The 25,934-nt window shown below is 46.0% G+C and overlaps 1 protein-coding gene across 4 annotated transcripts in view; it reads right to left on the bottom strand.

The window, feature by feature from the left end:
* Window positions 1–25,934, bottom strand: part of Dpp6 (dipeptidyl peptidase like 6) — a 933,905-nt gene that overhangs the window by 18,724 nt on the left and 889,247 nt on the right. For all 4 annotated transcript variants that reach the window (XM_031380237.1, XM_031380239.1, XM_031380236.1 and 1 more), the window contains exon 17: window positions 8,906–8,953. In XM_031380237.1, coding sequence (XP_031236097.1) covers window positions 8,906–8,953 — 48 coding nt within the window. The remainder of the gene's footprint in view (window positions 1–8,905; window positions 8,954–25,934) is intronic.

The raw sequence follows: 25,934 nt of genomic DNA, 5'->3' as shown, positions 1-25,934 counted from the left end.
GGTTCAAGAAAAGCAATACCTCTTATCTGTGGGGGAAAACAGCCGCAATGACCAGGGTGTCACAGAGAAGACACTGGACCTTGGCCTTTATCGGCCCCACTCTCCGATTTCTTGCTTTAACCTGCAAGTTATCTGGTCTTTAGAGACTTGGAGTTAGTGATCATAGTCACAGATTGCAATGTCCCAAGAACAACATTTTACAATTTGAGGGCTTCCCCTCCCTCATGCATGGCGGTTAGGTGATTCTGTATTGTTGGCTTATCTGCATGGCTCTTCATTTTCAGGTTACAACACACAAATACCAGGTCAGAAATTTCTTCAGCTGGAAGGAAGCCCATTTTGCTCATCTGCTGAAATGGGTGTGCGACCTCATTTCACCATCTCGTATGTCATAAGCCCACAGGACTTCCTTTTCTTCTCCTTCTTTAAGGATACATGTAGGGTTGGCTTGTGGCTCAATGGAAAAGGGAACTGTTTTCAAGGGGCTCTGCCTTTAGCTTGTCCAGTTCCATGGAAGGCTAGGATTGGAAAATGTTTTAAAGCCATGGTCCTATGAAGAATGTTGGGATCGTTCATGAGCCCTTGAAAACAAACTGCCCCACAGTCATGTTTCTTGAAGGCATCAGAGGTTAGCTCATGGCTGCTGTGGATAACACACAGCATTGTGTGACTCCAGGATCTCCACCATCTGTGGGAGCAGGGATGGTGTACTTTTGGAAGGGTGAGGCAGGTGGAAGTTCCAGTGCCTGTGATGAGCTGATAAGCAGCTGAAAATGATTGGCAAGCTTCCAACCACACATGGCCGCCCAGCTCCAGCTTTCCCCTTAGATATTAGCCAACCCTGGGTTTCTGCCTGAAGCTCCTCTATCCCCTGGTTTTCTGTGTGGTCTTTGCCATCCTTCCAAGACAGTCACAAATAAAACAGGACTGAGAGGCACTCCAAGGGTTTCAGGAACCCAGTGCTCTGTGAGGCTCCAGAGCTCAGGGTAACTGAGGAAACAGGGATGAGCTATAAGATGAAATAAACCTTCCTCCCCTCAAGTTGCATTTGGTCATGGTGTCTCATCATAGCTCTAACTAAGACAACCTGGGAAGAACCTTCCATGGTTATCACTCTGCCTGAGTAGTCCATTGATCTAGGTATGGCATGGGGAGGGGATCTGGGGTGTGTGCAGGGAGATAGGGATGACATGGCTGCAAACATAGGAGCTCATGGCTATCAGCACAGTCAGCAAAGATGAGTACATCGATCTCACTCAGCTTCTGCCACCAGGGCCCTATGGGACCTTCATCTGTGTGAGCAGGTAGATGCCAGGACCTGCCCAGAGCCTCTCACAATTGGCTCAGCTCTCCTTAAATGTGATTCACATGAGATGGCTTTAAATGTCACTCTGCAATCTTACATGCTGTTTTGGAGGGAGAGGTTCAAACTCGGATCACAAATATGTGTGGCTGCCCACCCAGAGAGAGTGTCAAGATAGCCAAATACCCATCAGCCACATCCAGCCCTGTCAGTTCTGGCCTTGTGTGGGGCGCAGCAAGTTCTAATCACTCAGTGACTATTCAGGCTGCCTTTGAATAGCTTGCTTCTCTCTATTGAAATCCTACTTTCTGCAGGAGAGCACCAAAAGCAACAGACTATTAAATTTAGTCAAATATTAGATTTCTCATTTAATGATTGCCCACACAGCCCGGTTTATCAGCAGAGAACTGGTGGTCTCACGGGGGAGTTGAGTTAAGCTAGTTTATTTGTTCCCCTAATTGCATTCAAAGAGGGCAGGAGCTGAGAGGAGATATAAGAAAAGATCGGTGCATTCCCTGAGGACTCTGCTTTTGACTTCGGGGCAGCAGGGACCTCCAGGCTGCAGCACACACATGGCCACTCCTTAATTAAATGTGAGCCCCTCTAATATTTGGTGGAATTAGCTATTATCAGATCTGGACACAGTGAGCCCACAGAGACAAATGCCTACTCAGGAAGCCACTCCCCTGGCTGTGTGGCTTGAGCTGTTCCCACATGGCCCTGGGGCCTGGAGCAATCACCACTCTGCCGAGACGTTGGAAACTAGTGATCAAATTGCAATGGAGATCATAAGCCACTGATCTAGAGGGGAAGGGGCTACCTGGCCCTCAGGTTCGGGTTTCTTTTCTGTAGACTTTGACTCTCCAGGTTGTGTGAACAGATGTGCATAATGCTTCTCGAGTAGCTCTGTGCTGTGTGGGCATCTGACGGTCAGGCAATCCCATTCTCCCTCCCCCACTGCCTTTTCTCATTGCTTCCCCATGCATTATTCTTCCTTGTGCTTGCTCTTTGTGGCAGAGACCATCCATTAACCCTGGGGCTACATCCCTCGGCTAACTCAAAGAACAGACCCAGAAGTATAAAGAGAGTCCCACCTCCGTTAGACATCTCTTTATTCTGAGCCCTGTTTCCTTGTTACATTCAGCTTGATAGTTTGTGACACAGAGTGATTGTTCTTTGGGCCATATCTCCTCTCCTTGATTCTCGGGCTAGCCGCTGAGCATCTAGAAGGCAGAGTCAGATAAGGGGTCTTATCTCTACACCCCAACATCATGCTGGACATCATGATGAGGGCTTCTGTGTGTGTCCAACAACTAGGAGTATTATATTCATGGAGGATGATACTATGTTTGTCACACAGGTCAGCTGCTGGTGCTCCCATGTACCCTGAGAGTTGTCTGCAGGGAGCAAGGTCTCTGGGTCTTTCCTGGTTCTCTTTGTAGGCACCCCTGAGGGTATGGACACCATGCACCTGGCTTATTCTCCATTTGGTGTTTGTCATGTGTCCACTTGTCTATCTAAGATTCTATGCTAAGACCCCAAACAAAGCCAGTCATTGGCCCTTCCAAGAACGTTGCCATGTGCAACTCTGGGGTTCAGAAGACTTTTCACAACCAATAGAAGGTTTTGTGGAATTGATTTGTCCAGTGTGCGTGTCCCCACATCCTTGGCACCAAGGCCTCACACACAGGGTAACAGACTTCTGAGTGCCTTATTTATTCCTGGCCCCCTTGCCAGCAGGTGGGCTCCACACTGTGGACTTGGGGCCACTAGGTTGACCTAGACAACTCATGGTGATGGGCAAGAACTCTCTAACAACATAGAAGGTGTCTGGCCCTTGGACATCAACAAAACAGTCAAGGGATCTGACTAAGCTTGAAATACATACACTTCTAATTGTTATCCTTGGATAACAATTGCCATTTTTTTGGGGGGGGTATGTAATCTGGAAGGAGTTTTAAAAATAGAGGGGGCTGGAGAGATGGCTCAGAGGTTAAGAGTAGTGGCTGCTCTTCCAGAGGATTCTCAGCACCCACACGGGGCTCACAGGAATAACTCCTTTTCCAGAGGGTCTAGTGCCCTCTTCTGGTCTCCAAAGGCACAAAGCATCCAAGTGAGGTGCAGATTCATATGCTGAATAAACACACACTACAGAAAATAAAATTAAAATAAGTAGTGGAATTATTATAGCTCTTCTCATCTGTTTGTTCCAATGTTTTTGGAAGCAGGAGAATGTGTGTACTCTCTCACAGCTGTTCATGGGTTAGGAGGAGGTGCCCATTCATATACCACAGCTGCATCACTGGGGGCAATCACCCCTGTATTACCAAATGGCAGTAGCAGTATGTAGCGTGTTCTAGCTGCTTTCTGTGGGCCTGTGACAATTCAGTATGACCTTAGAGACACTGAAACTGTCTGTAAAGGGGTTTAGATGATTTCATGCCTGTAGGACATCGGTACAGAGTGTGCTGGGGTGGGGACAGGTTGGGAATGCCAGCATCACTTTAAGCAGTAAAAGGAAGGATGCATAAATTTGACTGTTAAAAAAAGAAGTGTTTTAAAACTGTTGGAAGAGATGAGGGTAGGAGTGAACTCAGATTGCACAGGATGGTGCCATGACTCTGTTCCAATGGAAACGTCATTGGCCCAGTTTTTCTTTTTCCTTTCTGTTTGGTGCCGAGGTTGGAACCCAGGGCTGTGTGCATGCTACCTAGGCAAGTGCTCTCCCACTGAGGTACACTCCAGCCCATGCAGCTCTCTCTAAAGGAAAAGCTCTCAGAAAATAACTCAAAGATATGGGGAAACAATAGGAATCACATATCAGATGTCCTGCATATCAGATATTTACATTATGATTTGCAACAGTAGAAAATTACAGTTATGAAGTAGCAATGAAAAGAATTTTATGGGTGGGGGTCACCACAACATGAAAAACTGTATTAAAAGGGTCGTAGCATTTGGAAGGTTGAGACCCACTGCTCTAATGAATAATTTATGGACTGTTAGCTCCGTTTACATCTAAATGGGATATGTTTAGGCAAGTAGTCTTGGCTGGCCTGGAACTCATTATGTAGACCACGCTGGCCTAAGCTCATAGAGATCTACCTGCCTCTGTCCTTGACTCGAGGCCTAGATTAAAGGTGTCCTACAGGCTGCCTTCCTCCCCTGTCCCACCCCTCCTAGGCCACAAAACTGCTCCTTAAATATTTGAAAACTGTAGTTATTAGATACAGACTTGCTTTGTGTCGTGTAAGAGCTAGTGTTAAATTAGGTTCTAGGATACAGAAGTGATGGCTGCCTCTGCATTTGTGCATTGTACACAGGTCCTATTATCAGAGATGCTCTCCATGGCTGTGGCAGGGCAGGCTGTCTCAACTGAGACCTGGCTAAACTTCCTGAGAGCAGAACCTCACCCTGTAACCACAGCCTGGAAGTCTCTGGCACTGTCTTGGGACAAGTGCCACAGCAAATGAGTGTCCACTTGGCTTGTCACTTCAGTGCTACTATAGGGCCTTGCCCTGATCTGCTGGGGTCAGGGAAGAGCCAGGTTTTTGAGGGCCAAGGACTATAGAAAATCTGAAAGACCCTCTTTCATGGTTGCATGGACTTTAGGGGAAAGGTGGTTTTGTTTCATTGTTTTGAGTTGGGGTCATGGGTAACAGGCTAGCCTCAACTTGCTATAAATCTGAAAATGACCTTGAACCTTTGATCTTCCTGCCTCTACCCCCCAAGTGCTAGGATTTGAAGTATAATGCCATGCTGGTGTTAGGGATCAAACCCAGGGTTCTGTGCATGATAGGCAAGCACAATTGAGCTACATCCCCAGCTCACAAGGTGGCTTTTAAACCCCATTCTCTCCCTCCCTGCCCTCTCCCCCTTTCCTTCACCACCTTTCCTTATTCTGGGAATTGGAAGAAAAGAGCCCCTTATTAGCCCCTTATTACCTTGGGGCCTCTTTACCAATGAGGCCTTCCTATCCCTACTGCCCACTGACACCAGAAGTCTCCTAGGAGGAGAGTCTGACAAGTGACCACAGGTCCTACACAGAGACCCTTTAAGACTACTTCTTCTTGAGTGGTTTGTGCCTAGTAGGTGGTACTCAATACTGGGCAGGGAAGGTGGGCATGGCCTCTCAGTATGCTCAGAGGGACAGAGAGACAACTGCCAGATGTCAACTGGGATGGGTCTGACCTTCACAAAAAACAACTGGCAGGGCTGGAGGTATAGGACATTTTGAAAGCATGTGCAACAAACAAATGCACCAATGAATATCCCCCATCAATCAACCAAAGCCCAAATAGGCTGCATCAGATGGGAAGGGAGAAAGCTGCCTTCTGTGGGATTGAGTTGTGGAAACCTGGAAGCCTGACTGGACTCCAGGGCTCACTGGGTTCAGGAGAGGGAGGCAGGAAGGGGTGTCCACAGACTCGGTTCATGTGATGTCCCCAGCCCTGAACTGGGTTCAGGAGAGGGAGGCAGGAAGGGGGTGTCCACAGACACGGCTCATGTGATATCCCCAGCCCATTCGTTTTCTCCATCTCCACATGATGAGAAGCCTCAGACACACGAGCAGCCTTTGGTGCCCACAATGATGACACTCTTAAGGAAACAGCTTTTAAATTATTCAGTGTCACATCTATGAAAACCCCACAGGCTCTGTTTTGGAGCTATGATTTTCTAAAGGGGGAGAAATCCTGTATCCCCAGGGGCACGGAGGCTGGGGATGATGCCAGGAAGGACCAAACTCTCTGTAGCAGTGATTCCAACTTTCCTAACAGGGATGTGTGCCGCCAGGGGCACGGAGGCTGGGGATGATGCCGGGCAGGACCAAGCTCTCTGTAACAGGGATGGGTTAAAACAGAACAATGAGTGCCGCTGTTGTCCAATCACAGCCCTCCTGCTAGGCCAACCCCTTTACTGTGCTCCTGCCACACAGGCTGCTCAAGGCAAGGCGTTCTGCAGTTTCCTTCGAACCATCTGTCCGTGAGTTCGATGGTCTGCACACTGCCTCTCTGAATGCACTGGACTGTGATTTTCCTCAAAGACTGACTACTGAGAGGTGCACTCTCAACAGAGAAGGAATCCAATGGGCTCTGTACACCCTGGCCTAGCAGTAGAAGGTTCAGGAGCCACAGACTCAGTGTTCCCTCAGCTGATGGCATGCAGAGAGATTGGAAGATGTGTCTCCAAAGCCTCTGCTTCCTCAGCGATGGGAGTCAAAGGTCCTGGGTTCTGGCAGCTAAGCAGACAGCAGCTATGGGCTGAAACCTGGAGTGTGGGGCAGGTACAAGGGAGCTTCAGACTTCTTGTTCTTTTAGATTTTATATTGCTGCATGTTTCAAAGGTATATCTGGGCATGAGACGCAAGCCTGAGCACTAGATTCCTTTTTGTTTCATGGACACGGTAACCACTTGGCCTGATGGCAATTTTAGATGGTATTACCTACCAGTGGCCCTATACTGTGACTGCAGCTGATCACATGCCAACATGTTTATATTTAAGAAGTCCCAGATTTTAGAGTGTTTGGATTTTAGATTTTTGGGTTGGGCACACTTTCTCAGTCTGTAAGGGAAAATGTACTCTGAGGAGTCGTGCTAATTTGACTGGAAAAGCAGCCTGCCACTAAGGCACTTGGGGAATTCACCAAGCTCCGTGCCTCCATTCTCCTAACCTATGCTGAGAAATCCACAGACATGCACAGTATTCCTGCTGTGGCCTGTGACACATGCCCCTGACCACGAGACACTAGTGGGATGGTCTGGAGGGTGAGCAGAGTATCCAGCTGCTAGGTGGCACTCTGTGGGCTTCTGTAGCCCCTCGCTGTGCAGAACTCAGAATCTCTCAGGGAACGTGGACCAAAACTCCAGATCTTCAAACCTCCCAGTCTCTTAGAACAGTCTCCAGGCAAGACTGGAGCTGAGGCCTGGGAGCAGGTTCTCATCACTCTAAACCCACCCCTCCTGGTGGGGGCTGGGGCAGAAAGACTGTCAGCCTTCCCACAACACCACAGCATCCTCTCAGCACTCGCTCCCATCCACTCTAATAGGAACACTCAAACTCCTCCCTCCCTTCCTTCCTCCCTCCCTCCCTCCCTCCCTCCCTCCCTCCCTCCCTCCCTCTCCTTTCCCTCTCCTTGAGACAGGGCTTCTTGGAGTTCAGGCTGGCCTCAATCCCCTGCCCTCAAGTTTGCTGTATATCCAATGATAACTTTGAACTATTGCTCCTCCTATTGCTTCCCAAGTGTGTGGGTGACAAGTGTGTGCTACTGTACACAGTCTAGGTGGTGCTGGGGACTGAACCCAGGGCTTCGTAAATGCTGGAAGAGCCAAACTCCAGTCCCAATTCCCTTTGCATTTAAAGAATTTTATCCTCTATTTACTCATACTGGAGTTCTGAATTCTAAACACGTCTCAAGCCTGGCAGACTGCTCCCATGATTTGACATGTTGTTTCTTTAACCACATCTATTTTACCCAACTTCAAATGTTTGAACCTGAAGTTGCATATATGTTTGATTTTCTTCCAGAGCAGCATACAGTACTGGATACAGGTACCTTGGTGGGAAGGGTGATTGCAGAGGAGAGACAGGGCCTCGTGGGAACAGGAGAAGGATACAGCTAAGGGCCCAGTCCTTTTACTTCTCAGCTTTATCATCCGCCGCATCCAGGATTCCAGTTTCCCAGACACAGTGCGTGTGGCAGCCTGCACTGGGTGCTGTCCGGCGAAAACCTACAAGTTCCTTTAGGGACTGAAAATTCCAAAAGTCCTGTGCTTTGGAAGACCTTTTTGACTTAGATTCCTCCCAGTCCTTTCCACCTGAGCTTTCATCTCTGCTGCTGGCCAGTCTTCGGCTTGTATTGTGCCTTCACAGTGAGCCTCCGGCTGGGTCAGTTTAGCAAGAATCTTCTGACCACCCTGGCCCCTCTGCCCATGTCTGTATCCTGACCCCTGATGTCCACTTCCTCAGCTTGACCACAGCAAGAACAAGGCCCCTCAGCTCTCGGGGATCTCCCATCTACTCTGTGCCCTGGATGCATTTGGAGTTGAGCTTCATCTCTCACAAGAGTGTCATAGCCACCATCACTACCCTCTCTCAGATAACTCTTATTATTTTGTTAATAACCTTATCTTAATGGCTTAGTCATTAACTTTCAATGGATAAGCCATCTCTCTAGTCCACGTAAACTTGTCTAAATCAGCCTGTAGTATGAGTCTTCCCTATCATGGGTCTGACCCTCTGGCCTGCAGGCAGGTAAACCACTGAACACCCATGGAGCCTTGTTCTCAGAGCAGGTCTTAGAGGAGGGAAGAGTGAAGCCTCCTCCCGATTGAGGTTCAAATCCAGCAGGTCACAGGCTACATCCAGAAGATTTCAGCCATGATCTGTGTACCTAGGGAATGGCCACTCAGCCTTAGCACTCACAGGCTGTTCTGGATCTTAGACATTTTCAGGGAGCCAGAGCTCCAGCTGGGTCACATTGGACCTTATAACCATTTTCTTTAGACAGTACAGGCTCTCAGAGGGGCCTGAGTGGTGGTGGGGTAGACTGTTTCACAAACCTTAGCTGAAGCTCAGAAAGATTTAAGAGGAACAACACTTACTTCTCTTATCTGTGGTGTTATGCACAGTAACAGTGGGTACGCCAGGGCCTGGGTCCGAAAAGCAGAGAGACACAGGAGAAAAAAACAAACAAACAAGGCCATTAGTTCAAAATGAAGGAAGAAACTAAGCTTTCCTTATGACATGAGGTCTGTCTAGGTCCTGAAGCTAATGAAACCAGAAGAGACATGCCTCTCTAACATCACATCCGGATTCATTACCAGGGTCCATGTTGATGGTACACATGGTGGCTACACTTGGGTATTTGAGAAGTGTGGGAGATGCTTTTGGTACACAAAAATGAGGACCAGAGTTTAGATCCCTAGAACCCATATGAAGGCCCAGTGGGTTTGGTACCCTGCTGTGATTCCAGCCTCAGATGACAGACACAAAGGACCCCTGGAACAAGTTCACTAAGGAGATAAGTAATACAGCACACTCTGGCTTTGAATGAGTCTCTGCTTCAATGAAGGAAGAGGAAAAACAATTGAGGGTGACAATTGGTCCTGAGACCAATTCCAGGCCCCCACATGCATGTGCACACACACACTCATATACATATACGTACCAGCATTGGCAGTCTTGCCCACCCCATGGCCAGCCCCAAGTGGGCCATATTTGGAGCTGCTCTTTGCACTTCCCAGGCCATCCAACCCCTGTGGCTAGTCTGCAGAAAGCCACTGCTACAAGCTACTGCTTTTCCAGATCCCTTTAGCCCCATGAAATGATAACACTAGAGACTTATAATATACCAGCCAGATTTATAATGGTAGATCTCCAACCCCCAAATGCCCAAGCAAAGACCACACAACTCAATTAATATAAATACAAGCTGTGCACCTAGATTGAGCAAATGTACCTTACACCACTCTACTGCGATCTATGAAATCCCTAGCTACTTGCAGCTCTTTCAGACCACGTGGTTCTAGTTCATCTTCATCTTCCTCCACCTTCTGTCCTCCATCTTGTTTCCTTCCTCTCCTTGTCTCTCCTTCTTCCTGTCCCTCCTCTAAAACTTCCAGCTCCACCTTTCCTTCCCACAGCTCAATCACAGGCTTTAGCCTTTATTTTACCAGTTAAAAATGGGGAGAAGATTCATCTGAAGTCACCTGAGTGACTCTTCATCCAAGGCAGCCCCTCTGGGGAAGCAGAATTAGCATCAATTAGCATCAAAATACAGACAGCGCCAGGGCAATCTACAACAGTGGCCTGAGCTTGGCTGGGACTCAGAGGTACTTGGATCTCTCCCAATCTCTCTCTCTCTCTCTCTCTCTCTCTCTCTCTCTCTCTCTCTCTCTTTCTTCTTCTTCTTCTTCTTCTCCCTCTTTCTCTCCCTCTCTCCCTCTCTCCGTCTCTCTGTCTCTCTGTCTCTGTGTGTGTGTGTGTGTGTGTGTGTGTGTGTGTGTGTGTGCAGGCATGCATGTGTGAGACATCAATGTTATAGGATGTATATTTAGGAACAGCAATGTTGGGGCTTTGCATTTACACCATCAGAACTCTTTACCTGCTTCCAGAGTCTATGTGACATGTGGGCCACAGGTCCTAGTGTGGCTCAGAGACCTCATGTGAGATCTGGAGGGTTGATTCTCCAGTCCAGGTCCAAGAAGGATGCAGAAGAGATGGCTCAGTTGTTAAGAGTGTGTAGTATTCTTTCTGAGGGTCTGAGTTTGGTTCCTAGTATCCAAGATGAGTATCACACATTGGCTCATCATTCTAGCTCCATGGGGATCTGATGCCTATGGCCTCTGAGAAACCTGTACTCATGTGTGCTTACCCCCACACAGACACACATATGCACATAGTCAAAGATTAAAACAATCTAGGAGGTAGGAGGGGAAGTGTTAGGGGATGTCTTGGAATAGTAGGAGGTGGAGTTGGTGGTTGATATGCTTATAAGACATGTTGCAAATAAATTTAAAATTGTCAAAAAATAAATAAAAGATAAATATAAATAAATAAAATCTAGATTTTGCATATGACTAAAATGGGTAGGATTTTTCTTTCTGGTTCTGGCTTACAGCACTTAACACGATGATCTCAGGTCTTCCTATTTTTGTGAAAATGATGGACTTTGCTTCTTCTTGATGGCTAAAGAATTCTTCCCTTTTGTATGTGTGCTACACTCTCTTTATCCACTTTCCAGTTGGCTGGTGTGCTGACTCAGCCCCTATGGACACAGCTGTGACAAATGCAGGTGCCTGGAGTACTCTGATGTTGATTCCCTCTTCTAGGACCAGCACAGCTGATTACAGTCCTGGAACCTCCACACTAATTTCCACAGTGGCTGGTTTTAGTTCTTGAGACCCTTCTCTATCCCACTCCCCATTCCTTATCCATTCAGAGACAGGTTGGTCAGGAAAAAATGAAGTCATCTTGGTTACCTGTGAATTTCTGAAAGACAATGACAACTTTTTCTCTATAAATATATACATCCTTGTGGTGCTGACAAAAATGATTTGTCGTTTGCCTACAATTCACGCAGTGCTAGGCAGCCAGTATTTTTATTCACTAACTCTGGCACCCCTACCTAAAAGGGGGAAGCCACTGAAACATGCGTCTGTACACCCTGACAGGTAGGTAAGTACCCACCGACTGGACTTTGGGGTTAGACTACTGAGGCACACTATGTACTTCATTCTGAGATTCCCTTCCTGTAGAACCCATGCAGAGAACTGAGAGATGACGAGCTGTCTGTCATCTGTTAGCCATGCACATTTCACGGGGGAGAACACTTGCAAACATAGCATTCCCTGCACTCTTATTAATAATGAAAACAACTATTATTTATTCAGTGCCTACTATGTAAGCAGCCTGGTAACTCTTTCCTATGAATAATTTCAAGTCCAGTCTTCACAATACTTCAGACGGTTCACAGACAAGAACAGCAGCAGAGCAAGCTTTAAGTCTTTTGTCTCATTCATGCAGTGAGAAAGTTACAGAGCTTGGACAAGGGGTCATTTTCTAAAACAGTGACTTAATGGATGTCTCTAAACAGAAATTTAAATAGTAAAGAGGGGGACTAAGTGGTGGCTGAAGGATCCCTTCATTCCCCCCCCCCCCCCAAATAGCCCAGAACCTTCTAGAATACCCTGGTGTGTATCTGTCACATTTACATATAAATGTTACATTTACATATAAATATAAAAAGTTGCAAATAAAAAAATCACATGCAAAATTAACCAGACTTAAACTCTGAACAACTGTACAAACTTCTATACTGTTAGAGCAGCCATTTGACATGAAGCTATGGAGCTTCCCATTGGATTTTACGCTTTTACTATCAAATATATTTTATGCAATTATCCACCACCAAACATGAAAAATCCATGACAGACCTGGAACTAGAAAAGCTTTATATCTTCTTTTATAACTATGTTATAAAATATTAAAATATTTTAAGCAAATATTTATTTGTTTTGTTTTGTTTTTTTGTTTTTCAAGACAGGGTTTCTCTGTGTAGCCCTGGCTGTCCTGGAACTCACTCTGTAGATCAGGCTGTCCTTGAACTCAGAAATCCGCCTGCCTCTGCCTCCCAAGTGCTGGGATTAAAGGCGTGCGCCACCACCGCCTGGTGTTTGAGCAAATATTTAAAAAGATTTATTATGCATATTTTTGAGACCAGGTCTCCCTATATAGTTAGTCCTGCTGTCCTGGAAATAGCTTTGTTTTTTGAAATCACAAAGATTCTCCTGTCTCTGCCTTTTAAGCACTGGGATTAAAGGTATGGGCCATCACACTTGGTTTATTGTCTATGTTTATAATAGCATATGCTATTATATATATATTTTAAGTTAAAATGTTTTCTGTATGTGCATGGATGTTTTGCTTGCACATATACCTTTGCACAACATGCATGCAAATGCCCCCAAAGGCTAGAAAAGAGAGTTTTGTGTCCTCTGGAACTGGATTACAGACAAATGTGAGGCTTCATGTAGGTGCTGGGAATTGAACCTGGGTCCTCTGGAAGAGCAACCAATGCTCTTAACTGTGGAGCTAACTTTCTAGCCATGATGATGATGATGACGATGATGATGATGATGATGATGATGATGATGACAATGATGTTGTTGTTGTTGTTTTATTAAGGCAGGATCTCTTGAGGTAGTCCTGTCTATCTTGGAACTTGCTATGTAGACAAGGCTGGCCTCAGATTCACAGAGATCCTCTTGCCTCTCTCTCCCAAGTGCTAGGATTAATGATGTGTGCCACAAATTCCCGCTTTATTTTTTGCATTTTTACTTATAAGTAGATATGTTTGTCTGTATGTTAGTATATGTACATGAATATGGTGCCTAGGAAGGCCAGGGGTGTCAGGTCCCCTGGATCTGGAGTTACAGATGTCTCCTGGTATGGGTGCTGGGAACCAAACTCAGGTCCTCTTAAAGAACATCAAGTGCTCTTAACCATGAAGCCATTTCTGCAGCCAAAATGTTTTAAATACACAGATAAAAATAACACAAAATACTTGCATATATGCCTTTAAATGTCACTAAATCTTCAAACTTTTTTTTTTTTTTCTTCGAGACAGGGTTTCTCTGTGTAGCCCTGGCTGTCCTGGAACTCACTCTGTAGACCAGGCTGGCCTCGAACTCAGAAACCCACTTCTCTCTGCCTCGTCACTAAATCTTAATAGCAAACTAGGCTTGTCCTCCTTACTTAAAAAGTGAGACAACATGGATAGATATCACTTTTTGGGTTTCCTGGATAGTCTTCTCAATTGGCATGAAGCTCTCAGTGGAAAAACACAGGGAAGGCTGGAGAGATGCTTGCTGGGCAGTGCTGGCTATGCAGCATGGGGACCTGAGTTTGGATCTCAAGACACAACGTAAAACTTGGCTGTGGTGGCAATGCCTGTAACTCAGCACTGTGGACCGTACACAGTGACATCTTGGAGACGTGCAGTCTAGCTAATTGATAAGCTCCAGGTTCTCTGGAGACCTTGTTTAAAAAGATTAAGGTAAAAACAATCAAGGAAAATATCCAACACTGACATCTGACCTTCATATGTGGATATACACATCATACAGATATGTTAAAAAATGACTCTCCAAGTGTCTGCATATCTGCACAGGACTTTCTCCTCTCCCTTCCTTCCTTCCTTCCTTCCTCCCTTCCTTCCTTCCTTCCTTCCTTGTTCTTTTCCTAAATACTTTATTTTTATGTGTCTATGTGTGTGGGATGCTATCGGAGGCCAGAAGAAAGTATTGATCCCGGAGCTGGAGGTTGTGAGCTGGAGACATGGGTGCTTAGCACTGAACTCAGGTCCTCTGGAAGGGGAGCAGGTGCTCTTAACTGCTGAGCCATCTCTCTAGTCCTCACAGAAACACTTATTAGAAGAAGATAGACAGATGGCCAACGAGTATATGAAAAAATACTAAAAAAAAAAAAAACAACACTGTGGAAATCTAATTAAAACCACAATGAGATGCCATATCACACCTTTTAGATTGGTGCAGTCACAGACACAGGTTACAGCATACTGGAGAGAATGTGGAGAGAGAACTCTTATACACTGTGGGCAAGACTGTAAATTAGTACAGGGACTGTGAAAAAAAGCATGAGGGTGTGTCCAAACTTACCAGAAAACTATCAGTTGACCCAGGTCCTTATACTACTGGCTGTATAAGGACACACAGTCAGAAAGCTGAAAAGAGCTTGTACCCTTGTATCATGGAAGCATTGTTGACACAAGTCAAGACACTGAGAAACCAAGTGTCCATCACTTGATGGACACTTAATTGAATATTTGAGCAAAGAAAACAGCATATACCCATGGGAGCATGTTTATCTCCTAAAACGCCTGTAATTCATGATGGCTTGGAGTCACTGAGAGGACATTATGCTCATTAAAATAAGACAGACACAGGAAGATGAGCACACTTTCAGAGATGCAGAGGAGGAGAGTGTTGGTGAACAGGGACTTGGGGAGGGTGGGAGGAAATGCTGGTCAAGGACACAAAGTTTACCCTAGACAGACAAGAGAAATAAACTCAAATGGTCTGCCAGACAGTGCAGACAGAGGTTAATAGGAATGTGTCATATCTCTGAAGATAAATAGGAAAAATGAGCCTTCTGTAGCGTTCTATAGCACATGTCAGGGGCACATGCCTTGTGGACTCCTCATGTCTGCTCCTAGTCCCATTCCAACAGCACTGCTGCTAATTTAATGCCACCTTGGCAGTTAGCTCTTTGTCCCATGGCTGTGGGTACTACTCTTCGGTGTTTCTTTTGTACTCGTCACAAGTGCTGCCAGTACAGGGGATAGCAAATACCTAGTGTGAGCTGTAACTTTCAAACATATCTATTATATCACCCAGACAAAAGCACACACACACTGAGCCCCACCTCCACCCCAGGTGCAGCTCTAAGCCTCCTCCACTTCCTATCCCAGGCCACTTGGTAATACACATGGAAAGTTTGCTGAACACATTAATGTGAATGAACAGTCTGCTAACGACCAACGTGGCCATGATATATCAAGGTAGAAACTTTAAATTAGGCAAATGAAAGGTCTCTTGAGACCTTCTCTGTGTCCTGTTTTTAATAATTTAGGTCACGGTAGTTCTGTACCCCTGAATCTCACTAACTGCCATCAATCACTGACTTAATTTACACATCTGAGACCCATGTTATAGTAGGGCCATTGTCATTATGATTTTAACATACATGCTTCTTAGACTGATCAAGTATACTACTAGTAAAACTATATATACTAAGAAGACACAGATTAAGTTTAAAGGCCACCCAAAGGACCCTTCTGTCTATAGATTACAACCTGGTTCTCTCCATCTCCTGTGGAGTCCTGACCCAGATTCATCACTTTAAAAATTATTTGTTTATTTATAATTATTTGTTTATTTATTTTATTTATATGAGTATACTGTCACTGTCTTCAGACACACCAGAAGAAGCCATCAGATTTCATTACGGATAGTTGTGAGCCACCATGTGGTTGCTTGGAATTGAGTTTAGGACCTCTGGAAGAGTAGTCAGTGCTCTTAACCACTGAGCCATCTCTCCAGGCCCATGTTCATCACTTTTTGTTGCTCTAATAAAATACTGGAGGAAACCACTCAGGGGAGGAAGGGTTTATGGTGGGTTGTGGTTTCAGCCCATGGTTCCTTGGTTCCATTGTTTCTGGGTCACAATGAGGCCTCAGTGGGGAGTGTGTGGTGCAGCAGATTGTCTCACCTCATGGTGGGTAAGAGAAAGAGAGGGAGAGAAGGAAAGAGGGGGAGAGAAAGAGGGATAAGGCCCACTTTTCCAGGCAGCCCTCCAGTGACCTACTTTTTCCAAGCAGACCTCCGTCCATGGATTTCATTAGCTATAATCTCATTAATAGGAAACCCATTGTTGATGTCAGAGCCACCATAATCCAATCACCTCTCAGAAGCTAAGCTTTTTAACACATGAGACTTTTTGAGGGAGCTATATCTCTATATGTAGGCCCTAACATGACCTGAGGTCAGCTCCTCCCAAAGTGAGCAGGTTCCCTCATTCTGTGGCCACCTAGGCCACAGTGCCATTGAACTTTCCTGCAGAAGATCCATGGGCTACACTCTCTGCTGCCTGTGAATTATGTCAATACCCACGGGCTTCCAGATTTCTGTGGCACGTAGGTACATTAGTTACTCTTCTGTTGCTATGATACACCACAACCAAGGCCATTTATAGAAGAAAGAGTTTATTTGGGTTAATGGTTCTAGAGGGATGAGAGTCTCTCATGATGAAGAAGTACCGACACCATGTCAGGCATGGTGGCAGGAGCAGGAAGCAGAGTGTGCACGACTCAAGTAGGGCACCGCTTTAGACTTGCAAAGCCTGCTCTGGCGACTAGACATACTCCCTCTATAAAGCCTCTAAACCTAACCAACAGCACCACCTATTGGGCACCATGTGCTCAAATGCCTGAGATAATGGGGGATATTTCTCATTCAAATCACCACTGTAGGCTTCTGAAAATTAATGGGCGTTTTAGGAAAACATCAAAATAAAGAATTTCCTCCTAAGAAACAACGACCAAGTAGAAGAATTCCAAATTGGTCCTTTGGCCAGACCTCTGCTATTGCTTCCCTAAGAGATGAAGGAACATGTTAAAAACATTGGCAGTATGCATATAATTTTGGAGGGAGCTTCTACCACACTCTAAACCCATCTCTCACGACTACAGTGTTGTTACTAATGAAGTGTTCTCAAGGGTAACTTCTCAGTGCCACAAAGCTCCAGGTAGCAGGACTACCTGGCCAAAGGCCAATAGTTCCATGGTGGGAGTCTCCCTCTAAAATACAAACTGGCAACAACCATGGGCAAGCATGATGGGAGTGGAGGAGGAGGCTCAGAGTCTGGGGAGATGGATGCCTCAACAATGGCCATGCAAGAATGCCAGGGCAGCAATCCCAGGGCTCAAGAGGCAGAGGCAGAGATCCCAGGAGTAAGCTGATTAGCTGAATGAGCTGAATGAGCAAGCTCTGGGTTCAAGAGAGAGAGCCTGCCTCAATAGAGAAGGAGAGTGACTGGAGGAGGAATTGGAGGTCAAACTGGGACTCTTTATACATTACACACAATACAGGCGTGCTCCCTCTCTCTCTCCCACACACACCATTCACACATACACACACACACACACACACACACACACACACATACAGAAGAAAATAAAGGCTCAGCTCTCAGCTGGAGGTGGACGACTAGGGACAATAGAGGTGGCAGGAGAGGCAGGGCTGCACTCTGCTCTTCCTTAGCCCATCTTCCTGCTACTGTATATTTTCATCTGTTCTGAGGATGTGTGAAAATATACAATTATATTTATTTACAAGTTCCTCTGTCAGTGAGGCCAGGTCTTTACTATATGATGCTAAGATTCTTATAATCCTATTCTAACACATCTTACATCTTTGATAATTCAGCCTGCCTTATCCCCAGTGCACTTTGGAGCAAACAAGAACATAAATGGAGAAGGAGAGCTGGCTCAGAGATTAAGAGCTTTGTCTGCTCTTCCAGAGGACCCAGGTTCAATTTCTAGCACTCATAACCATCTATAACTCCAGTTTCAGGAGATCTGGCTCCCTCTTTGGCCTCTGAGCACACTTCATGCACAGTCATGCTGGCAGAACATACATAAAAGTAAATCTTCAAAAAAAAAAATCAGGAACAGAAATGTTCAGACAAACACCGAAACTGTCACCAATATCAGGGGATAAATTGTATTTGCTAAGCATTGCTTATGAAGAGGAGAATACGAAAAATGACCTTTCAAAATCTTTTAGTTAGCTTATTTTAGTGAAAGTTAAATGTCTGACTTACAAATTGTTACTGCTCCAGAAAGGTGAAATATGCAGATGAATTTATGACTGTCACACTGTGGTAGATTATGTTGGCTGATGGACAGAAAATCACACATCTGGCTTCCATTTAAAGTGAAATTCAGAGTTACACAACAGACTTGCAAATAGAAAATACTTATTTTTTGTGTTACCAAATTCCAACCCTATGTGGTTGAGAGCATGAGTTTGCAACCTGTCTGGTATGGTGGAGAGGTGACAACCACAGATGAGAGATGGAGTGGCTAAGGACATTGTAAGGGGAATCCATGAGAATAAATCCATGCACAGAGACAGACACATCTTCCACTCTCACTCTTATCTGCACCCAGGGAAGATGCTCTGACACATCACTCCACCGATGCTAACCTCCTAGTGTGTAAACAATAGAGACTCTTACAACCCAGGTGACCCCTTGAGTGCTGCCGATGCTGATGAATGCTTTCAAAGATCAGCTGCACGCAGGCGAAGGAGGCAGGTTCTGGCTGGTGGAGATAATTGGCCAGGGCCCTGCCGTGCACAGACTCCAGATCTCTTTATTTACTAGCTCATGAATCATGTATGGTTGGTGCAGAAAGTGTATACACCCAGGTGATATCATCATGCTAACAAACAGGGAGCGAAAGGGCCACTGGAACGACAGCAGATGATTAAAATGCTTGTTCCTAAGTCAACACTACAGACGGGTTTTGTTGCTGTCTGACTTTGAAGTCTTGTTATCAGTGACATCAAACCTGGGATTTAGTGCCAGGCCCACCCTTACCCAACCCCCTCTGCTTGTACCCCACAGCATTTAGTTTTGCTTCAATTCAATTTGCTGTCCAGGGAACTTAAAAGAGATTCTATTTTGCAGACAGAGCCTAAACGGCACTGCTCAGTGAGGGCTGCTGAGGTGGGTGGACTATTTCACATGAATGATGAAGAGGCTAGCCCAAGCTGACTGGTTCTCATCACAAGTGACCTCTTGGCACAGAAATTACATGTGACTCACATGTAATTTCTTGGGACACATGACAGTCATTTGAGGAAGACAAGCCTTCGAAATGGCTGAGGCAATAATAATCATTTTTTAAAGGGAGGGCCTTGGCAGGCTCTTGGGTCTCAGGCACTTGCTCCAGGTATTTGATTCACAGAAGCTTCCAGACCTGAGTCTCCTACATTTAAGACTCATGCTTAAACCACACCATCCTGATGAACATTTTTAAACTCAGATTTAAATCTTTGTTTACTGAGAAGGGGTCTTCTGTAACCCAAGCTGGCCTTGAACTCACTATGTAGCTGAGGATGCTTCGGCTACTGATCCTCCAGCTCCTACATGCTGAGATGGCAAGCATACTACCTGGCCAGTCCCAGTCACATACTTAGGGATTATGTAGAATTCAGGGTGTGATGGCAGGAGCTCAGTTTTTAGTTTTGTGATATGAGGCAAACCTGAGAACCATGCTCCAATGTACACACACAATCCCTAAAGAGCTGGGACTGGAATCTGGGCCTCTAGGCCCTGAAGGCTCAGCATGCTCTGCTTGACTCATTCCTCACAGGTCCTGGTACCCTGTCTGTCAAAAAGGAGTAGCTTGTTTTAGCTCAGTGCTGATTTTCAGTCAAAACAATTGGATCTTAATTTGATTCCCAATGATATATTTATGTCTTGGGTCATCAATCATTATAGAAACTTTGCAACATAGTTTATCATCGTCATTGTTCTCCTCCTCCTCTCCCTCCTCCTCCATCTCCTCAAGATGGGGTCTCTCTGTACCCCAGACTGGTTTTAAATTTATAGCTCCCAAGTAATGGGATTACAGATATGAGCCCAGCACTGCCTATTGCAATTTTTAACTCCTGTACTCCACATGAAAAATTGTTCAGGAACTATGTCACCAATCAATAGTATCCAGTTAAATAAATGAGCATATGATGCATTCGTGGTTTGTGTTCCCCAGGAAATGATCACATGGCCAAGTCATCTCAGTGGCTGTGATGAGACTCCTCACTGGCCGCACAGCTTTCTGCTACATGCCTCAATGTGACAAAAGATCCTAGATCCTGTCTGTCTTTAAGTAATGACCATGCTGTGACAAGGATGCACAAGTAACCCTGTCAATCACTAAGCATGCATTCCTCCTGAGCCTGGGTGAAAGCTTCCCTCCTTGTGGGAATGTGAGCTCAGCTTCCTGAGAGGACAGTGCTCATATGGAATGAGCCAGCTACAACAGGTGAGCCTCTCAGGATGCTCGTCCAGCATGGGTAATCAATGAGTTCTTTACTCTCAAATAGGACCAGTCCTTGACTTGGGACAGGTGGCTTCAGCAAGTGGGAAAATGCAGGCCCACCGAGGCTATTCATGTGCTACCCTCAGTCTCATGGACCTCCAGGGTCTCATTTCTGAAGTTTCCTGCCTGTGTTCCTTTTTATGCTCACTGTGTTTTATTGCTGCATAAGCCCAGGTCTTCACAGTGTGTCACTAGGACCCTACCTGGGACACTTACTGGGTGTCCCCACAGCAGTAGCAGGAACACACTTGGTTGCCCCCAGAATTCTCTGCCTTTGACAGGACTGGAGATCCTAAATCATGTGCTTTTCCTTCCAGCCTCAAAGGGATGAGAAGTGGGGCTGGGGTGTGGCTGGCAGAGCACTTTCCCAGCACACATGGGTTCTATCCATTCTCAGCACCACAGAAATAGAGCATGGTGGTGCATGGCTGTAATCTTCACACTCTGGAGATGGATACAGGAGAGTCAAGATCTCAAACTTATCCCTAAGGGCCAGACTGAGAGGGGCAAGATACAGTCTCTGAAAAACTAAATCCCAACCCTAAAGCCAAACCACATTATCCAAGTGTGTCCTTTTCAATGTTGTGATGTGATGTTGACAACTACAAAGTCCACATTCACAAACCACACACTAGTTACCAAAAATGTTTGACAAAGAATCTTACAATGTTTTGAGGGAGTTTCTGATTTTGGGTGGAACCACAGTCTTACTTTCCCTTGGCCACACACAGTCTATGGCTGCAGATGGAGCATCTTAGAGAGAAAGGCAAGCAGGCACCCCACTCGCCCTCCTGCTGGATTCCATACATCTTCTTTCTTCTTACATCTTCCTGTTGGAAGTTTCCCATCTCCATGGTCACACCCTCTCTTTGCCGTGTTTCTCTCACCTAAGGACTTCTGTAGTTGTGACTATAACCCCCTCTGATTAGGGTTCTGGATGTTTCCATAGCTCACAGACAGTGAGACATGGGACTTTCCCAGCCCTGAACTGCGGCTGTGGCCTCCAGCCACATGGGCTCTCTTCTAGTCAGGGCTGTGTGTTCATCGGGTTGGTACCTTCTTTTCCCACCCAGAGTTCCTGTCCCTCTTTTCCGGTGGATCCTCCAGTGTCCTCAGTGTGTGCTCCAGCCTCCTCTGTAGGATTCTGACTGTGCTCCCTTTGCTCGTGGCCATAGAAACAATGGCAATAAGGACAGGCACTGGCCGTTGTGCCATGTGCTCTTGTGTGTCCTCTGTGTCACTCACTGCTCTGAGCATTTGCATGTAGCAGCTCATGTATTCCTTAAAGGGAGGCCACAAAGTGTGAGTTACATATGCTTCATATTCTGTTAATAAATGGAGGCGCAGAACTGTAGGGGCCATGGTGGCTTTATACCCAGGTAGCTCTGACTCCATGCTTCATTATAGAGTGTGGGGCATTTGAATAAATATGGTCCCCATAGACTCAAGTGTTTGAATGCTTGGCCCATGGGGAGTGGCACGATTAGGAGATGTGGCCTTATTAAAGAAGGTGTAGCCTTCTTAAAGGGGATGTGTCACTGTGGAGGCAGGCCTTTGAGGTTATATAGACACTCAAGCCCTTCCCAGTGCGAAACACAAGAGTCTCTTCCTAGCTGCCTTCAGATCAAGAAGTAGAACACTTGGCTCCTTGGGCACCAAGTTTGCTAGCACAATGCCACACTTCCTACCATGATGATAATGGACTGAACCTCTGAAACTGTAAGCCAGCCACAATGAAATGCTTGTCTTTATAAGAGTTGCTTTGGTCATGGTGTCTCTTCACAGCAATGAAACTCTAACTAAGACATAGAGTAATAGGAGATCTCCACAATCACCCTCTGCTGCACTCTCTAGTTCAGTAAATTTACATGCATGCAGACATCCATGTGCACATCAAGGAAACAAGGAAAGAGACAGAAGCCTCATCAAGGCTGGGGAGAAAAGAGAAAGAAACAAGCATTACTGTTCTTATAAACGTAGGCAAGGATGAGTGTGCATACACGTGCATCAATGTGAGTATGTAGGTAGGAATGTGTGTGCATATGTGCAACTGCATGCTTGTGCATGTTGTATACTGATGCTGGCCTAGACCTCATTCCTTAAATTTATCGTTCAGTTTTTTTCTACAATTAAAATCTCCACTTCCTAATATTCTCCCTATTTTGATCACAACAATGAGAAATTAGGAATGATTTAAACAAAACCAGCAGTGTGTAGTGGCAGTGCAGTATTTTATAAGCCACATGTGAGTGTCCTATGGAGAGGCAGCAGCAACGTGGTCTGAACACACAGTGACAACTATAATTAATTTCCTCTTGCTTTACTAACCCTGTTGTTAAAGTGTGGCAGAACAGATGCTCTCTTTGAAACACCAGCCCCTCCATAGCACACTACAGTAGTTTGGAGGTTCAGCCCCCCATGAGGGCTGAGGATGCATGGGGCAGGCCTACATGGAAGAGGAGTCAGTCAAGGGTTTTACCCTTGCCATTACCCTTGCCAGGGCTCATTTCAATGGGACAAGTAAACCAAAGAAGAGGCACCAGGCCAGAAGTGGTTGTAGGAGTGGCACCAAGAAATTGGGCACAGCATGCTTTGTGGGTCAGAACAGGGCTGACAGGAGCCTCAGGAGAAACCCTCTAGAAGGTCACTGTGTGCCTGACCTTATTACACATCTCTCTGTTGGGGTGCCAACACTCCCACAATTATGGAAATTGTGCCCACCTCCAGGTGCACTGATAGGCATATGGGATGATTGGAACAAAGACATTTCCAGCTGTAAGATGGACCATGACTTTAGAGAGATCATAAGTACAAGTTTGGTGTCAGAGTTGTTACAAGACAGCTGGCCTCTAAACAAGGAGGTGGGGCTCAGTTCCTTCCACATAGGCCATAGTCTCCTTGCAGTACTTAACTCCAGGGGTTGGTAAGGCAGAGGGATCAGGCACTGCTGATTTTGAGGGCTGGTGACAGGCTTTAGGGTCTGCCTCTTCAGCAGAGCCAGGAATGTATTTATGGAGATGTTGCTGGCGTATAGCAAGTTCCTTTCAGTAAACCTCAAGTCATAGTGAGATAGCCTAGAAATGTACACAGCTTGAGGTAGAAAGAAGAAAGGAAGAAAAAAGGAAAGGGATAGAGGAGTGAAGGAAGGGAGGAGGGAAGGAAGAAAGGAAGGAAGAAAGAAGGAGTCTATCCAGGTTACTGCCCCTCACTGCAGCAGCAATTTAAAACAGCTGGTCATATGCCCAGTTGAGATCAGGTGCCGAGCTCACACCCTCTCCTCATCCAATCCAGAGTCCAGCCCGTGAAATAGTGCGCCCACATTAAGGATGATATTTCTACATAATTAGCCCAGGCACAAGCCTTTAATCCCAGCACTTGGGAGGCAGAGGCAGGTGGATTTCTGAGTCCGAGGCCAGCCTGGTCTACAGAGTGAGTTCCAAGACAGCCAGGGTTACATAGAGTAACTCTGTCTCAAAAATAAAAACAAAAACAAAAACAAAACAAACAAAAAAAGGAAACCCTCACATACATGTCCACAGGCCAGCCTGGGCTAGAAATCCCCCACTGAGACTTTTTCCCAATGTGATTTTACTTTATGTCAAGTTGACAGTTAAACAAGTGCTTACTTTTTTGTTTGTTTTGGTGCCACACTGTACCTTCTCCTATGCCCTTCATCCTTCTGAGCTGTTCACAGGTTCTATAAGCCCTGCTAGGAGGGAGAGAGGACCAGGCCTGAGGGAGGAGGGAGAGAGGACCAGGCCTAAGCTGAGGCTCAAGGGATATGCTGGTAGCCTGCAGTCAGTTAACCTCCTTTAAAGGTTCCTCCAATTTTCCTTATCCTAGATTCTGGACTCCCTGAGGGTAGCCCTCCCTGTGTTTCATCTTCTTGTGTTTAACATTGAGCCCAGGTGACTGCCTCACACACAATTACACAGAAGGACTTCTCAAGACCAGGGCTCAGTTCTGTGTCCCCCAGTGACTCAGATGTAGTCAGTCCAGGTGGTGAAGTTCCAGCCTGGGGAAACCCTGACACTAAAAACTAGCAAACTATGGAAAGCCCAGCAGGGTTCTTGTGAAGAGCAATGTGCAGGGTTGCAGTGCCCTCTTGTGTACAGGCTGTACCCAGGGCTTCTGCATGGAGATCTATGGGATTTCTGCAAAGATTCACCTTCACTGTGCGCAAGAGAGCAAAATAAGCACTTGTGGGCCTCTGACAGCTGCAGGGAAGACCTGGCTCTTAGCTGCTGCTGGGTGCCGTGGGAGTGACTCATCTGTGAAGGGCGGGGATGGGTTGGCTGCTGGGGTGGGAGGAGGTGAACACTGGCCTCCCTTGGATGTTCTCCCAGTCACTCTATACATCCCTAAGTGTGTCAGTAGCCTCCAGGCATCATGCACCTGGAATATCTTGGCTCTAGCAGATTTCCTGTGACACAGTGGGGGCGTGCCTTGCTGTCAGTCCCCACAGGGGTGTTCCAGCATCCACAAAACAGAATGCCAGTTGGTTTTAAGAGTCTTCTTCCACCCCCGAACCCTTTAGAAGTGGTGGTATCCTCTCTCCTCCTAGATCTGTGTGCACACACAGAAGCTTCTCAACAACAAGCTGGATGTACAGGGGAGGGAAGGCCATGGTGGTTGCAGAGGTGCCTCCTCTCCGGAAGTGAAAGGATGCCTTTGAGTGGTCTACCTGTCAGGGCCTCACTTTTTCAGTAAGCTGGATTGCATGTGCTTTTGCAAGATCACATGATCAATTACTTCAAGTAAATTTAATCTGTGATAGTATACAGATCACTGAGAAGAAATGTCAGCATACTGAGCTAGCTGGCCACCGTCACGGTCCTCTTTACCACAGAAGCCTTTTACTTTTGTTTTTTTGTTTGTTTGTTTTTGTTTTGTTTTGTTTTGTTTTTGAGACATGGTTGCATATAGCCCACGTTATCCTGTAACTTACTATGTTATGTAATGAAGGATGACCTTAAACTTCTCAGTTTCCTGTTACTACCTCATTTCTGGTCACAAGCATGAGCTAATCAGGCCTAGTTTTCTTAAACCTTCTGTCTAGTTCTCAGAGGCCCTGGGGTAGTGGCATCCATGACCATTCCCAAATGTTTCAGATTATGTGCTTCTTACTGGAAAGGCTGCCTTCTCTACGCTCACAGTATTTCTGCATAACTCTCGAAGTTAACAGGGCACACCAGAGCGATCACTACAGTGCCTGCAAGACCCTCAGAGCCAAGGGTCACTGCAGAGACCAGGTCGCATGTGACCACTTGGAATCTCAGCTCAGTACCAACTAGGATTTCACTGGGGCTTTCTTCTATCTCCTCATGTGTTCAACCTCCATGTTCAACAACAAAAAACCTGGCTCTCCTTATCACTGACATCTAACTCATCAAATCCACGCTTTGAGTGAAAACACTTTCAGCTGTGGTGTGTGTGTGTGT

This window comes from Mastomys coucha, unplaced genomic scaffold (assembly GCF_008632895.1).
Source record: "Mastomys coucha isolate ucsf_1 unplaced genomic scaffold, UCSF_Mcou_1 pScaffold19, whole genome shotgun sequence".
NCBI lineage: Eukaryota > Metazoa > Chordata > Mammalia > Rodentia > Muridae > Mastomys > Mastomys coucha.
This window is presented reverse-complemented; position numbering and strand designations above follow the sequence as displayed.